We start from the raw sequence: 13,498 nt of genomic DNA on the forward strand, positions 1-13,498 counted from the left end.
TCTCAGACTCTGGGCACAGATCAGATGTGAGTCGGCTTTCTGGATCACAGAGTTGCAATTTGCTGAACCATACACTGGTGCTCCTCGATAGAAATGGATACTTAAAAGATGAGGACAGGAAGCCTGTCACCATCTGCTGAGTGGATCCTTGGCTGACAGGTAGTATTTCTAGACTGCAATTACTTCAGCTATTTTCTTCTCCACTCATAAGAGTTTTATCTAGCAAAGTCTACTATATTTACTAGATTTGTTTTTAGAAAACAGTGGTTGAAATCACTGTGGTGCTGTGACTGTGTTGGATGTGAGAGGCCTGTAAGGGGCAGGAGATAAGCAGTGCGCACCGATGCTTCTGCTACACTGAAGGATGTGTTTAAGTACTTTGGAAGGCGTTTGAACAGACTTTTTACTTATCTGGAGAATCCTCTCTTCTTGATTATGTGGAAAAGCCCAAACTTCGTTCAGAAATCAGTGAATTTACCGTTACAAACAGCGCGATGACACAGTTTAAGGTGCCATGTGTTATCCCCATGGGTTTGTTTCTCTGCACAGGAACCTCCTCAGCTGTGTGCAGGAGATTGACAGCAGGCTGACGGGGCCGCCCGTCTACCCCGTGGCCTTCCCCCCTCAGGACGGGGTGCAGCAGTGGACAGAGAGGCTGCAGCACCTGGCCATGCAGAGCCAGATCCTGCTTGAGCAGCTCTCCTGGCTCCTCCAGTGCTGCCCCAGTGCAGGGCCAGCTGCAGGCCAAGGTGATGCCCAGGCACAGGGTCAGCCTTCTGCCCCCTCCCTGGAAGGACCAGAGCTCACCAAGGGGCAGCTTTCTGGAGCAGTGCTGGACCTGATCCCATCAGATCTGATCTACCCATCCCCAGTTCCTGGAAGGCAGCTGCCCTCTGGTTGCCGGATGCGAAAACCAGACCAGCTTTGGCAACAGTCAACTGTGAGATTAACAGAGATGCTGAAAGCCATTAAGACAGTGAAAGCTGATGTTGACAAAATTAGGCAGCAATCTTGTGAGACTCTCTTTCATTCTTGGTGAGTGTGCCTACGTCTTTGCTCTGCCTCTGTGTGTGCGGCGCTTGGTCAGGGTTTAGTAATGGGATGAAATGATGGAAGGGGTCATGCTTCAGTCCTCGGTTTTCCAGTGGACCCTCATAGCACTTTGTGGCATACGTCTAGCTGTAAATCTTTAGATGCAATGAGTTTTAGTGGTTGGAGGGAAGGAGGGAGGGAGGGAGGGAGTGTGTGTGTGTGTGTGTGTGTGTGTGTGTGTGTGTGTGTGTGTGTGTGTGTGTTAGCACCTTCCTTTCAACATTATGGCATTTCTGTTGTTGCAGGAAAGATTTTGAAGTTTGCTCTTCTGGGCTGAGTTGCCTGTCCCAGGTGTCAGCTCATTTGCAAGGCCTAGAGTCCTTGTTCATTCTTCCAGGGGTAGAGGGTGAGCAAACAGACCCACAAATGGCATTAGTCAAGAGCCTGGAATATGTAAGAAGAGAGATCAATAAAGCCACAGATGACTTCACTACTTGGAAGACACATCTGCTTACCCCAGGCAGCCAAGGAGGTGAGGACTATTGTTCAGTAAGGGAGTAAAAGCCCAGTGTAGGAACGACATCTTATAGATTTAAGTCCAGGCTGTCCTAAAGACACATTGTGTTTTGTTCTAGACGGATCTGTCCAGGGTTCCAAGGCAGGGAAGTATAGTTGGAACACATAGCTCTTAACTTTTGTTGCCTCTTTTGTTTGAGAACCTTGCCTCTGGATTGCCATCACGTTGCATACTTTATAGCACATGAGTAAGTAGCACAGACTCACTGGCTGTTTCAGAAAGTTCTTCCTTAGACTGGAAAGCTGCTGGCTAATGTTTGGACTAAGTTGGTGTTCATGTATTCCATCTTAACTATTTTCATATTTTTGGCATTCTTTTAGCAAAATTGTTTTAATACAAGACAATAACCTTATAGGTTTACCTAGGCTGGGAATGTGTCTCTTTCTTCGTTGTACCCAGCACAGGTTGACACTGGCTCAACCATAGCAGGTGTTTACAAGGTGGCTGTTTGTTAAAATGACAAATGAGGATTGTTAATGATTTCCAGAAGCACTGAAACAAATGACTGAGTTTTTAAAAATTTGTTCTGCACCATGTTACTTTACTAGGAAACCAAATGCTGGATGACGGGTTTGTGGAGGATTTTTCAGAGCAGATGGAAACTGCCATCCGGGCCATCCTTTGTGCCATCCAGAACTTAGCAGAAAGAAATAGTAAAAAAACAGAGGAGAACACTCACCAAACAAGACCGCAAGAAGATGGTATGTCTGAGATCAGGAAAATACTAGTTTCTTACTTGATTTAATTTTTATTTTGATGATCTATTTTTGTGGCTAAATATTTAAGGCCAGATGTGGGAAATGATTATTGGATGAATGGAGATGAAAAGAATTTGTTTTCTGTTATTTACCATGTCATTCTTTTCCGTGAATGAAAGAGGCAGCAGGCTTTGAGAGACTGCAGTCAGGACATCTAACAAAACTCTTAGAGGATGACTTCTGGGCCGATGTGAGCACTTTGCATGTGCAGAAAATAATTTCCGCTGTCTCTGAGCTCTTGGAGCGGCTGAAATCGTCTGGCGAGGATGGCACAGCAGCGAAGCACACGGTAACCAGTGGTTCCTTACAGGCTACTTGCTGTCCAAGTGGGCTGAGCAGAGGCAGAGGGGGTTTCACCTTGCTCCATGTGGTGGTCCCAAAGCAGGCCTCCTCGGCAAAATCACTGAGAATCTCTTGATGTCTTTATACATGTAAACCTCACTGACAAACTTTGGAAAGCTTAGGGCTTGCTGGCTAAGGATTACAGTTGTAAGACGCGTAGGTGCAAAAATGCTGCCCATCCAGAATATCCATTATCTTGGGGTTCTTTCCCGTCCTCATCACATACTCCTGGGTGTTCCATGTTAATGGTGGGTGTTGCCGCCATAACTAAGGCCTAATGGCCGTACTGTGCAAACACCTGTCCCTTCACAGTAAGCCAGAAGAGGATGACGTTATCGTCTCCATAAGTCCACAGAAGCAACTTATTTTTGAGGACTTGTGTGTTATTCTGTAGTATTGCCTCTAGTGCCAACTCTGATTCCCAGTAGAATTTGTATATAAACATATTTTTTAAACACCAAACAACTTTGTTAACTAACTGAGACTTAAGTGACTAAGAATTTAAAGTGTAGTGTTGTGAGGGTTTGTGTAAACGAGGAAGCGATCTCAGTGAGCAGGTGTTATGTACGTGTGTGTAAATAAAATGTACCATTACTGACCTTTACTACATTGACATAGGTGGTACAACCACCGTCACTACCTAGTCACCCCAGAGGAGACCTGGTGTGAGCAGGCCTTCTGATCTGTTTTGCCCCCAGTTCTTCGCCCAGTCCTGCCGCTTGTTGGTGCGCCTGGTGCCCATGCTCTCCAGGTACTCTGACCTCGTCCTCTTCTTCCTGACTGTGTCTTTGGCAACTCACCGCAGCACTGCAAAGCTGCTCTCTGTGCTTGCCCAGATCTTTACGGAGCTTGCCCAGAAGGTAAGGACTATTTACGTGGAGCACCATGGGGAAGCAGGTACCCATGTATTCCATACCCATTAGTGTTTGGTTTGATGGGATTTTATTTTGGGCCTTCACAAATAGCAGGAGGTGATTTGCTCTCTTTGTGGATTTATATATATATATTTATATATATATATATATATTTTTTTATATGTTCATTTATTTATATGTTTTTGTAGGTGGAAAGCATTCTCTCAAAGGTATTAAGACAATTACAAAATACAATTTTTTTTCCCTTGGCTGCGCAGCTTGTGGGATCATAGTTCCCTGACCAGGGATTGAACCCAGGCCCTCGGCAGTGAAGCGCGGAGTCCTAACTACTGGACCACCAGGGAATTCCCACTCTCCCTGTGGATTTTTTACTGCTTTGTCTGGCCTCCTTTTACTAATCCTTTTTCCACTAAAGGTTTGGAACCTGAAGGTCCCTCACTGGGGAGCTCCCTAGATTCCAGAGTCTGTCTAAAGGCTGCTGCTTTCTGTTCACACCCTTCTTTCCTGGTCTCCAATTTGAAATCTTCTTCTGATAACTCTGAGCTAGACTTGTAGGACAGATGAATCCTTAAGGCTGTTAAGTTTTCGGTCGTTTATACTAACGCATGCTGAAATGGTAATGGGGCTCTTAATGTTAGGAGGGGCGTCTTTAATAGGGAAGTCATTCATCATTCAGCCATGTACCCAGTGCTGTGAAAATCACTGAAGTTATAGAGATTGTAGACCCTACCCTTGGAATTCAGGAGCAGAGTCAGAACTAACAGGCCCAGCCAGGCGTGGTAAGTCCAGTCATAAGGGTGTCCGGTTCTGGGACTCAGAGTGAGTGAGTCACTTAGCCTCAGTTTCCTCATTTTACAAATGGGATTTGCATTTTTGTGAGAATCACCTTCAACTAAGTATATAGTTTTTTGTTTTTGTTTTGTCCCTAGTATTTTAAGATCTTTTCTGAATCTAAGTATAGTATAATAGGTGAGATGCACTTGAGGAAGATAGAAATTTACAAACTGAAGGTGAGGTCTAGGCTTCTTGTAAACAGTCAAGAGTTCTTAGTTCTGAGTATCTGGAATACTGGAAGTGGTTAAAAAAAAAATGGGAGCAAGCCTGTGCCTTGTATCTAGAGGATAAATACGTACATTTCTTGTGTAATGGATAAATGAATGCCTCTCAGATTTGCCCCCTCTATCTGATGGGCACTGAGCCAGTCTTACATCCCATCACTTCTTGGAGGAAACACTTGCATGTAGAAGACAGTGGAAGGACAGTGTATGTTGAGGGTGCCCTGAGATTTGGGTTAGCTACGTTTGTCCACTTGCACCATTTCTCTTGTCTGACAAGTTCTAGAATGACTGTGGGCTGTCAGACCTGTGTGTGTTTGGGGGTAGCGGTGTGGGGTAGAAGTGGTTTTGATGAAAGCAGAGTGTTGGGAGCTCAGTGGCTGTCCCAGCTGCAGCCACTGTAGTAACGTGACCTGCAGAAGGACATCCTGAATCTCCTTCCTTTATGGTTATTCTGCCTGCATCTAAACATATTTCTTTAAAATAGTGTATCTCACTGTCTTAGCCAAAATGTATTTTCAGTCGACTTTCTAAGAATACATGTCCTGAAGGTGAGTTTGCCTTTCCATTCATTTAAATGTCCGAATTGTGTTCCTATCCTCTCTGAGGAGTGCTGAGGGAACTTGAAAGTAGGTTAGACACAGTGCTAAGATAATAGATTTAGGGGAATTCCCTGGTGGTCCAGGACTCTGAGCTTCCACTGCAGTGGGGACACAGGTTCAATCCCTGGTCAGGGAACTAAGATCCCGCGTGCTACATGGCGAGGCCAAAAAAAAAAAAAGATAATAGATCTTGGTTGTGATTAAAGCACTTAATCCATAGGAAACTAGTTCTGTGTAACTAAGTCACAATCAGTGTTTGCTGGTCTTGGAACTTGGTCTTGTTAGTTGACAGCTTATTTGTAGTACATTCTCATCCTTAGATTGGCTTGATAGCTTGATCTTGATAGCTTGTACTTTCTCTGATAAAATTTCTGATTGAGAGCCATTATTTTCTTCTTTTTCTGTTCACTTTTGTCCCACACACTAGTAATTGATATTTGGTTTTTTTGTTTGTTTGTTTGTTTTGCGGTACGCAGGCCTCTCACTGTTGTGGCCTCTCCCGTTGCGGAGCACAGGCTCTGGACGCGCAGGCTCAGCGGCCATGGCTCACAGGCCCAGCCGCTCTGCGGCATGTGGGATCTTCCCGGACAGGGGCACGAACCCGTGTCCCCTGCATCGGCAGGTGGACTCTCAACCACTGTGCCACCAGGGAAGCCCTGGGCTATTTTCTGACATGAAATACAGTTTTATTAACTCTTCACAAGTCTTGCTGTGTCTGACCTTGTTCTTAACTCTAGACCCCATTGCCATGCTGGGTGCCAGGGTGCCAGGTGCCTTGGCAGCAAACAGCCCAGGCTAGATACAGCATGTTCCCTGAGAGTGACAGATTCACTTCAAGAGCTGAAGGGGAAGGCATGTTTTTTTGTATTGTAATAAACGTGACTTTATTTGAGGAGCATCACACAAAATTTTCTTCAGTGAAAGGAAATGAAATCTCTCACTTGTAGCATCTGCTTTCAAGTTGCTGTATCTCCGGGGTTACATGTCTTCTCTCCTTCCTTTCAGGCTTACTAATTTGAGAAGTAAAGGACAAGACCCCTTTGGGATTTAGACACTGAGAGTTTCTGTGCCGCACCCCGCCCCATAACTTGCTCCTTAAATACCGTCCTAATGTATACCTCATTCAGATTTTTGTCTTGGCAGATGACAAATTACTACACACCAGAGGCCTCCACAGAGTCTCAAAACTTGTATATTAAATCTGATGTCAAGCTTTGAAACTGCATAATAACTGTTGTCACCAACAAAAGTCTACTGTACTTCAATCAGATTTAAAATACTGAGCTAGAAAAGAATTAATCATTTATTTACAGTATTTCCTCCTGCAGCAGGACTGGAAATCCCTTCTTTATTGCTTTTTTTTTTAACCTAACTTTCACTCTTTTTATTTTTGAGGGATTTTGCTTGCCCAAAGAATTTATGGAAGATTCAGCGGGAGAGGGAGCGACTGAGTTCCATGACTACGAGGGAGGTGGGATTGGAGAAGGCGAGGGCGTGAAGGATGTGAGTGACCAGATAGAAAATGAAGAACAGGTACGTTTTCACAGGCATAAAATATGTATATAGTTTACAGAAGCTCACTCCTTTTTCACTATTTAAATTACATATATAAATGGTTTTTCTACTAGGTTAATGGTTTTCAAACTGTGATCCAGGCACCTAAGAATACTGGAGCTTAGGGAGTGGATGTAAATTAAAAGCTTAAAGACCACAGAAAGGAACTTTGGCAGCGCAGTCATTGGTTGTAGCTATAATTTGGGAGGGAAATGATTTAAAAATTTTTTATTTTAAATGGGAAAACTTTTGCTGATGACTTGTAAGGGAGCATTTTTGGTAGTGGTTCATTTAGGGATAAAAAGCTTGGCTATTTTAAGTGATAATTGCATTAAACAACAACGCCAGTGTTTGCTGTTAATAGGTTTTATTGTTGTATGTCTTTAAGACATGGTGAAATTTTTAAAATCTATATCCTTTTTTATTTGGAATCAAGAATGCTTTTGAAATATTTAGATGCTTTGGACTAAGATTGTTGTGTTGCTTTTTTAAATTCCAATCTCATTTGGGAGTGTTTTTTTAAACACACTACTTTTATTTGGATTAATCAACTGTGACTTGAAGAAAGAAGAGGTAGTGGAATTACTTTTTATCACTTATATTCTAAATTTAGAGCACTGCATAAGTTTCTATTTAAAGTATGGTTATACTTATTGAAAATAAAGGAACAAACCAATCCAAGCTTCCTCTCTTCCTTTGAAGGGAAAATTGGAAAGAAATAAAAAAAACAAAAGAGTAATGCTAGCGTTTATGTGGCATAGCTCTCATGTACATTATGTGTGTGGATATATATACACAGATAACATACACATTATTGTTATTTTGGCCTTTTTCTGTATTTCTCAAATTTAACTTAATTAGCACACAGTAATTTGTTAATGGAAAAATAAAGGAAAAAGTAAACCTAACAGAAAAGTACAAATCCAATGTAAAAAACATTAAGTGGGATAGAAAGCTATCAAAACAATTTGGCAGTATCTAATAAATTTTAAATTGTGTGTGTTCTTTGACCTAGGAATTCCATGTTTTCTTGTACAAATGCTAATAAGGGTCCAGGATAATAAATATGTGTATAATGGAGTGTGTTTATACAAGGATGCTCACTATAGCATTATTTATACTGGTGAAAATTGTGAATTATTTAAATTATGATACTACTCATGCAGAGCAATACTATAATTAAACACAATGAGATAGGTTTATAAGTGACAACATGGAAGTATATCTAGGAGACATTTTTTAACTTAAATAAAAAGCAGATGGCAAAACAGTTTGTCAGGCATAATCCCTTTTTGTTGAAGAAGATGCGGGAGGCCGGTATTGGTATACCCCATCTATATTTCTAAGTATCTGTTGGTGTACTTACAGATTAAAGTATGTGCCAGAACATCACCAGTGGTAATTTCTTTGGGAGTTTTGGAGGATGGTGGTGCTGGAGGAACTTTATTCTTTCTGTTTTGCTTAGAAATTTTTAAGTGAGATTGTATTACTTTTGTATCTTAAAAAAAGAACTTTAAAAATTCAGCTATAATGAAACATAACAATGTGAATCTTTTGCCCCCAATACAGTGTAGATTATGTAGGAATATATAGTTTAAGGAAAAGTGAAGAAAATTACATTCACTGGCGAGGGATAAATTAGGAGTTTGGGATTAACAGACACACACTACTGTATATAAAACAGGTAAACAACAAGGACCGACTGTATACCACAGGGAACTATATTAAATATCGTGTAATAACCTACAATGGAAAAGAATCTGAAAAAGTGTGTATGTGTACACTTTGCTGTACATCCGAAACTAACACAACATTGTACATCAACTATACTTCAATAAAAAAATAAAATAAAAAGGAAAGTAGTAGGGGGAAAAATTACATTCACAGTTGGGTAATGTCTATGAGAGATCAAAGTGACAAAACAGATATTAAATTTATGGGCAATATAATAAGACTGATGAATTTTCTTTTACCCTACAGAGGATGCATAGTCTTTTTTAATATGTATGGATTAAAAAAAAAAAAATTCAGGGAAATTCCCTGTCGGTCCAGTGGTTAGGACTCTGTGCTTCCACCGCAGGTAGCCCAGGTTCAATCCCTGGTCGGGAGACTAAGATCCCACAAGCTGCATGGCTTGGCAAACAGACAATTCTCATGGAGAAAACCTCAACAAAATTCTATATTCTCTAACAAAAAATGTAATAAAACTGGAAATTAATTACAGAAATGTTAAAGCAAGTCACAAATAATGTGTATTTTCTCTCCCCAGAGATAATTTTATACCGTTAATCTTGGCATTTATATATTCTATTTAGAGCTGAATAAACATTAGTAGTGTTACAGTGTGCATTTATGTTTCTGTAATGCTTTTTGATATAGGCAGAAGATACATTTCAGAAGGGTCAAGAAAAGGATAAAGAGGATCCTGACTCAAAATCAGACATTAAGGGGGAGGATAATGCCATTGAGATGTCAGAAGACTTTGATGGGAAAATGCATGATGGGGAGCTTGAAGAACAAGGTTTGAGATTATCTGTCACTTCATTCTTATTCTTGAAAAATATTTTATACAGGAAATTACATATTTCCAATAAGGAGCCTATTATACTCTTTTGGAACAAGTTGGTTACTCTGCATAACTGCAGGTGGAAACATCAGTACGTGCCTGTGCCATCCCCACCTCTGGTCAGAAGTCTCTAGTCCATTTTGGAGATTCTGCTCTTGAGTAAGCGGAGACGCTGCCTCTGATGTTCTGGCTGCCTCCTGCGCCAGATCAGTGACTCCGCAGAGTCCTTCAGGGAAATCCAGAAGAGCAGGGAGGTGATCCCTGGCAGAGCTTGGCTCTCAGCTCAAGTTAAATTGTTCTGGGGAGGGTTTTTTAAATATATATTTTTTTCTAATTACAAAATTAGTAGACATTTGTTGTAGATGATTTGGAACAAAAATGCAGAAACCAAATCGATACCCTTTAGGCCTACCACCCAAATAAATCACTTAATCAGTTTTGGGTTATTTCCATTTCTTGCATGTATATATATAGACCCAGAGACCATAAGTGGTTCTATAGTCTGCTTTTTTCATTTAACTTATGAACATTACATGTCATTGAAAATTATTTGATAATAAGATTTCTTACAGCACATTATCATCTATCGTGTTGGAACCACAATTCAACGATTGCCCTCAATTTCTGTCCAAAGTTTAATCTGAAATACAGTGTCTTACTTTAAGTGAATGCCTTGCAGAAATGATACCTGACCTCAGAGTAGAAGAATGTATGCATGCCTAAGTAGTGTTTAAGGGTATAACCTTTGTCAAAGTAGACCTTGAACGAAGACAAAGGCAAGAAAATTCTGGTTAATTGAGCTAGACACATGATTTGAGATGTTGGGTAAAATCATTGACATAGAGTATGTTGGAGATGGGGAGGAACCTTGGAAATTTCGTAGTCCCGCCTCATCATTCCCCAGGTAAGAAACCAAAACCCAGTGAGGTTGCTGAAGTCCCATAATGAACATTCTCCCAGCACCAGAACTAGGCATCCTGACAGCTGTTCCACCACCCTCCTTACAGTCTGTCGACATAACACATCACAGACCTCCTTCCTCCTCCAAACAGTCTGCAAAACACAGTAGGACTACTTGAGATCTAAAGCATCTCCTCTAGGGTGTTCTGTAGAAACAGGCAGTAAATCCCGGGTAGGACCCTTGCCTGGCCCTTGCCTCTCCTACATACACAGGAACAGATCAATTTGGGGATCTGCTGAACTAAGCTCATCGCCTTCTTCCCTTTCAGAAGAGGATGATGAGAAATCAGACAGTGAGGGTGGAGACCTGGATAAACAGATGGGCGATCTGAATGGTGAGGAAGCTGACAAACTAGATGAGAGGCTTTGGGGTGATGACGACGGTGAGGAAGATGAGGAGGAAGAAGACAGTAAAACTGAAGAAACAGGACCAGGAATGGATGAGGTAATTAAAAGATTCCCTCCATCACATAGTCCCTAGGTTGAGAGGAGGCAGTCTTCCTCCCAAATACCACTCCCTGCTGTTCACTGCTCATCCTTTTCTGTCTTGGTTTTTCTTCTTCTGTTTCTTCCATCTCTGTTTCTTCTTTTTCCTCTGCTATCTAGGTTATCGATTGTCTTCACAGCTAAAAGAGTAACCTGACCTGCATGTTCACGACAACCCCCCACCCCCGCTGTTCACACACCTGCCCTCACTGCTGCCATCCGGGCAGACCAGCACGTTCCCTCCAGGATTACATATGCCCTTGTCGGCTGGATGTTTCCATGGGGTTGGCCCAATGTGTGTCTAAGAGCTGCGTTAGGTAGGGTCACCCTATGTGAAAGCAGTTTTTCATATTGAGAGTGAGGATTTTTGTGTTTTTTCTTCCTCTAATATTTAGGAAGATCCTGAACTTGTTGCTAAAGATGACAACTTGGATGCTGGGAAGTCAAACAGAGATAAAACCCAGCAAGATAAGAAGGAAGGAAAGGAAGAAGCAGAAGCTGATGATGAGCAAGGCCAAGATAAAATTAATGAACAAATAGATGAGGTAATGAGGATTCAAAACCAACCTGCTCTCCTGACTCAAGGCCAGGGCCACTGCAACGCACAGCTCCTGGGGTGTCTCAAGACATTTTTTTCCCTGCTTATCATTTGTTTTCCCATTGCCTCATAAGGGAGTGTGTAACAGAGCCTCTTAACCGGACATAAAATATCTAACTATTGGTTACCGATGAGGTGGTCTTCATGCTGTTTGGACTCATGCTGTAGTTTGGAAGCTAAAACCTGTGGTCCTTTTCTATATTTCTTCCCATAAACTTCCGTGTCCTCTTTGAGATTAAGTAACGCAGCACCTCTTATCGGTGGAGAATGTGCACTGAAAGTGAAACTTGAAATTCCAACATGAAAATTCAAAACATATTGGTAAAATTCTAATGTGTGCTGGTAATTTTAGGGAAGAGACACTGTATTCTCTCAGCATAACTACAGTTGACCCTTGAGCAATGTAGGCGCTGGGGGCACTGACCATCTGCAGGGTTGGAAATCTGTGTGTAACTTTACAGCTGGCCCTCTACATCCGCGGGTCCCACCAGCCGCGGATCTGTGTGGCACTGGAGCACGTATTTATTGAAAAAAACGTGCATAAGTGGTCCACGTAAGTAGACTCACACAGTTCAGACCTGTGTTGCTCAAGAGTCAACTGTGCTTTGAGCTGATTATATGTGAATGCTACACTTTTTTTTTTTTGCGGTATGCGGGCCTCTCACCGCTGTGGCCTCTCCCGCTGCGGAGCACAGGCTCTGGATGCGCAGGCTCAGCGGCCATGGCTCACGGGCCCAGCCGCTCCGCGGCATGTGGGATCTTCCCGGACCGGGGCACGAACCCGTGTCCCCTGCATCGGCAGGCGGACTCTCCACCACTGCGCCACCAGGGAAGCCCCTGAATGCTACACTTTTTAAAAGTTCATTTTTATTTTTTTTTCCTGTTCTGTCCGTTGTCCAAAGAGGGAATATGATGAGAATGAGGTGGACCCTTACCATGGCAATCAGGAAAAGCTGCCCGAACCTGAGGCCTTGGACCTTCCAGATGACTTGGACCTAGACAGTGAAGACAAGGATGGTGATGGGGACACAGACCGCGAAGACGGAGAAGGTGTGTCTTTCGAAACCTAAAGAGCCCGTTGGAAGTCACTGAAACTGAGCAGTAACAGATTTCTCTTCAGGCCAGTGTCATGGCCAGGTCATTATTGTGTCTGGTCAGCACAATTCCAGTTTGATAAAATTCCTCGCTTTTTCTTTGTTGTGTTTCTCCTCTAGGTAGACCTAAAGCTTGTAAACCAGCAGGTCTCTGTCACTCCTGTCATCTCCTATCCTGTGTTTCAGTGCTGCTGTCCCAGGCGGTGCTGTCACACACAGCTCCATTGCCCCACAGTGTCACCATTGCCCCATCTCATGGGTTGATGTAAACACCGTGCAGTCCAGGTAGAGCCAGGCCTCTCATGGAGCCCAGTCACAGCTTTCCTGGAAAAGTTGTTGATTGTTGTGCGTATGTTGTGTGCTTAGTCTGAAATATGAAATCATCATGGGGAGTGAAATGGAATAATCCCAAAAGAAATCACTTGGCATGGCAGTACTCTAGCGCCTCTGTCACCCAGTGTTCAACCCGAGTGTGACTCCTTGGGGGTGCTGTCTAGTATCAGAAGCTTGTGTACGTGGTGCCGCTGAAATAGAGAGCCCCCGTCGTGGTGGGTAACCAGATGAAAGGTGGCGCCAGCCAGGCTCTGCTTCTTAGTGAATCAGCTATATATGTAGAAAGCTATTACAAACACTATACTGGAAAAGAGCAAGTTACAAAAGAATTAATGAGAGGTACCATTTAGGTGGAAATGTAATACAAGAACCAGTACTATATATTATTTATGGATACATCAAATGTACAAACACATAGAAAGGAATAATATACAGTAACTTCAGGTTATGAGCTCTGAGGAAGTAGGAAGGGCGAAGGCATCCAGAATCCAGACAGCTGTGTCCAGAACCATTTATTTCTTAAAAATAAGTGACAAGTTTGATACACTTGTGGTAACACGTTAACATCTGTTAAATCTAGGAGGTGAGTATATGGCTCATAAATTTAAATGCATTTCTCACGTTTAAGGTATTTGGTAATTCGTGCTTAGAACAGTCTTCGCTCTG

General features: G+C 42.3%; 1 protein-coding gene across 1 annotated transcript in view; it reads left to right on the forward strand.

The window, feature by feature from the left end:
• The window catches only part of MDN1 (midasin AAA ATPase 1), a 155,097-nt gene that overhangs the window by 123,319 nt on the left and 18,280 nt on the right, over window positions 1-13,498 (forward strand). Inside the window, exons 79-88 of the mRNA XM_067702559.1 lie at window positions 550-1,035; window positions 1,338-1,564; window positions 2,158-2,310; window positions 2,487-2,656; window positions 3,408-3,569; window positions 6,637-6,774; window positions 9,175-9,316; window positions 10,591-10,766; window positions 11,203-11,352; window positions 12,308-12,455. Of these exons, the coding sequence (XP_067558660.1) occupies window positions 550-1,035; window positions 1,338-1,564; window positions 2,158-2,310; window positions 2,487-2,656; window positions 3,408-3,569; window positions 6,637-6,774; window positions 9,175-9,316; window positions 10,591-10,766; window positions 11,203-11,352; window positions 12,308-12,455 (1,952 nt within the window). The remainder of the gene's footprint in view (window positions 1-549; window positions 1,036-1,337; window positions 1,565-2,157; window positions 2,311-2,486; window positions 2,657-3,407; window positions 3,570-6,636; window positions 6,775-9,174; window positions 9,317-10,590; window positions 10,767-11,202; window positions 11,353-12,307; window positions 12,456-13,498) is intronic.

The sequence above is a fragment of the Pseudorca crassidens genome, chromosome 13 (genome assembly GCF_039906515.1).
Source record: "Pseudorca crassidens isolate mPseCra1 chromosome 13, mPseCra1.hap1, whole genome shotgun sequence".
Classification (NCBI taxonomy): Eukaryota; Metazoa; Chordata; class Mammalia; order Artiodactyla; family Delphinidae; genus Pseudorca; species Pseudorca crassidens.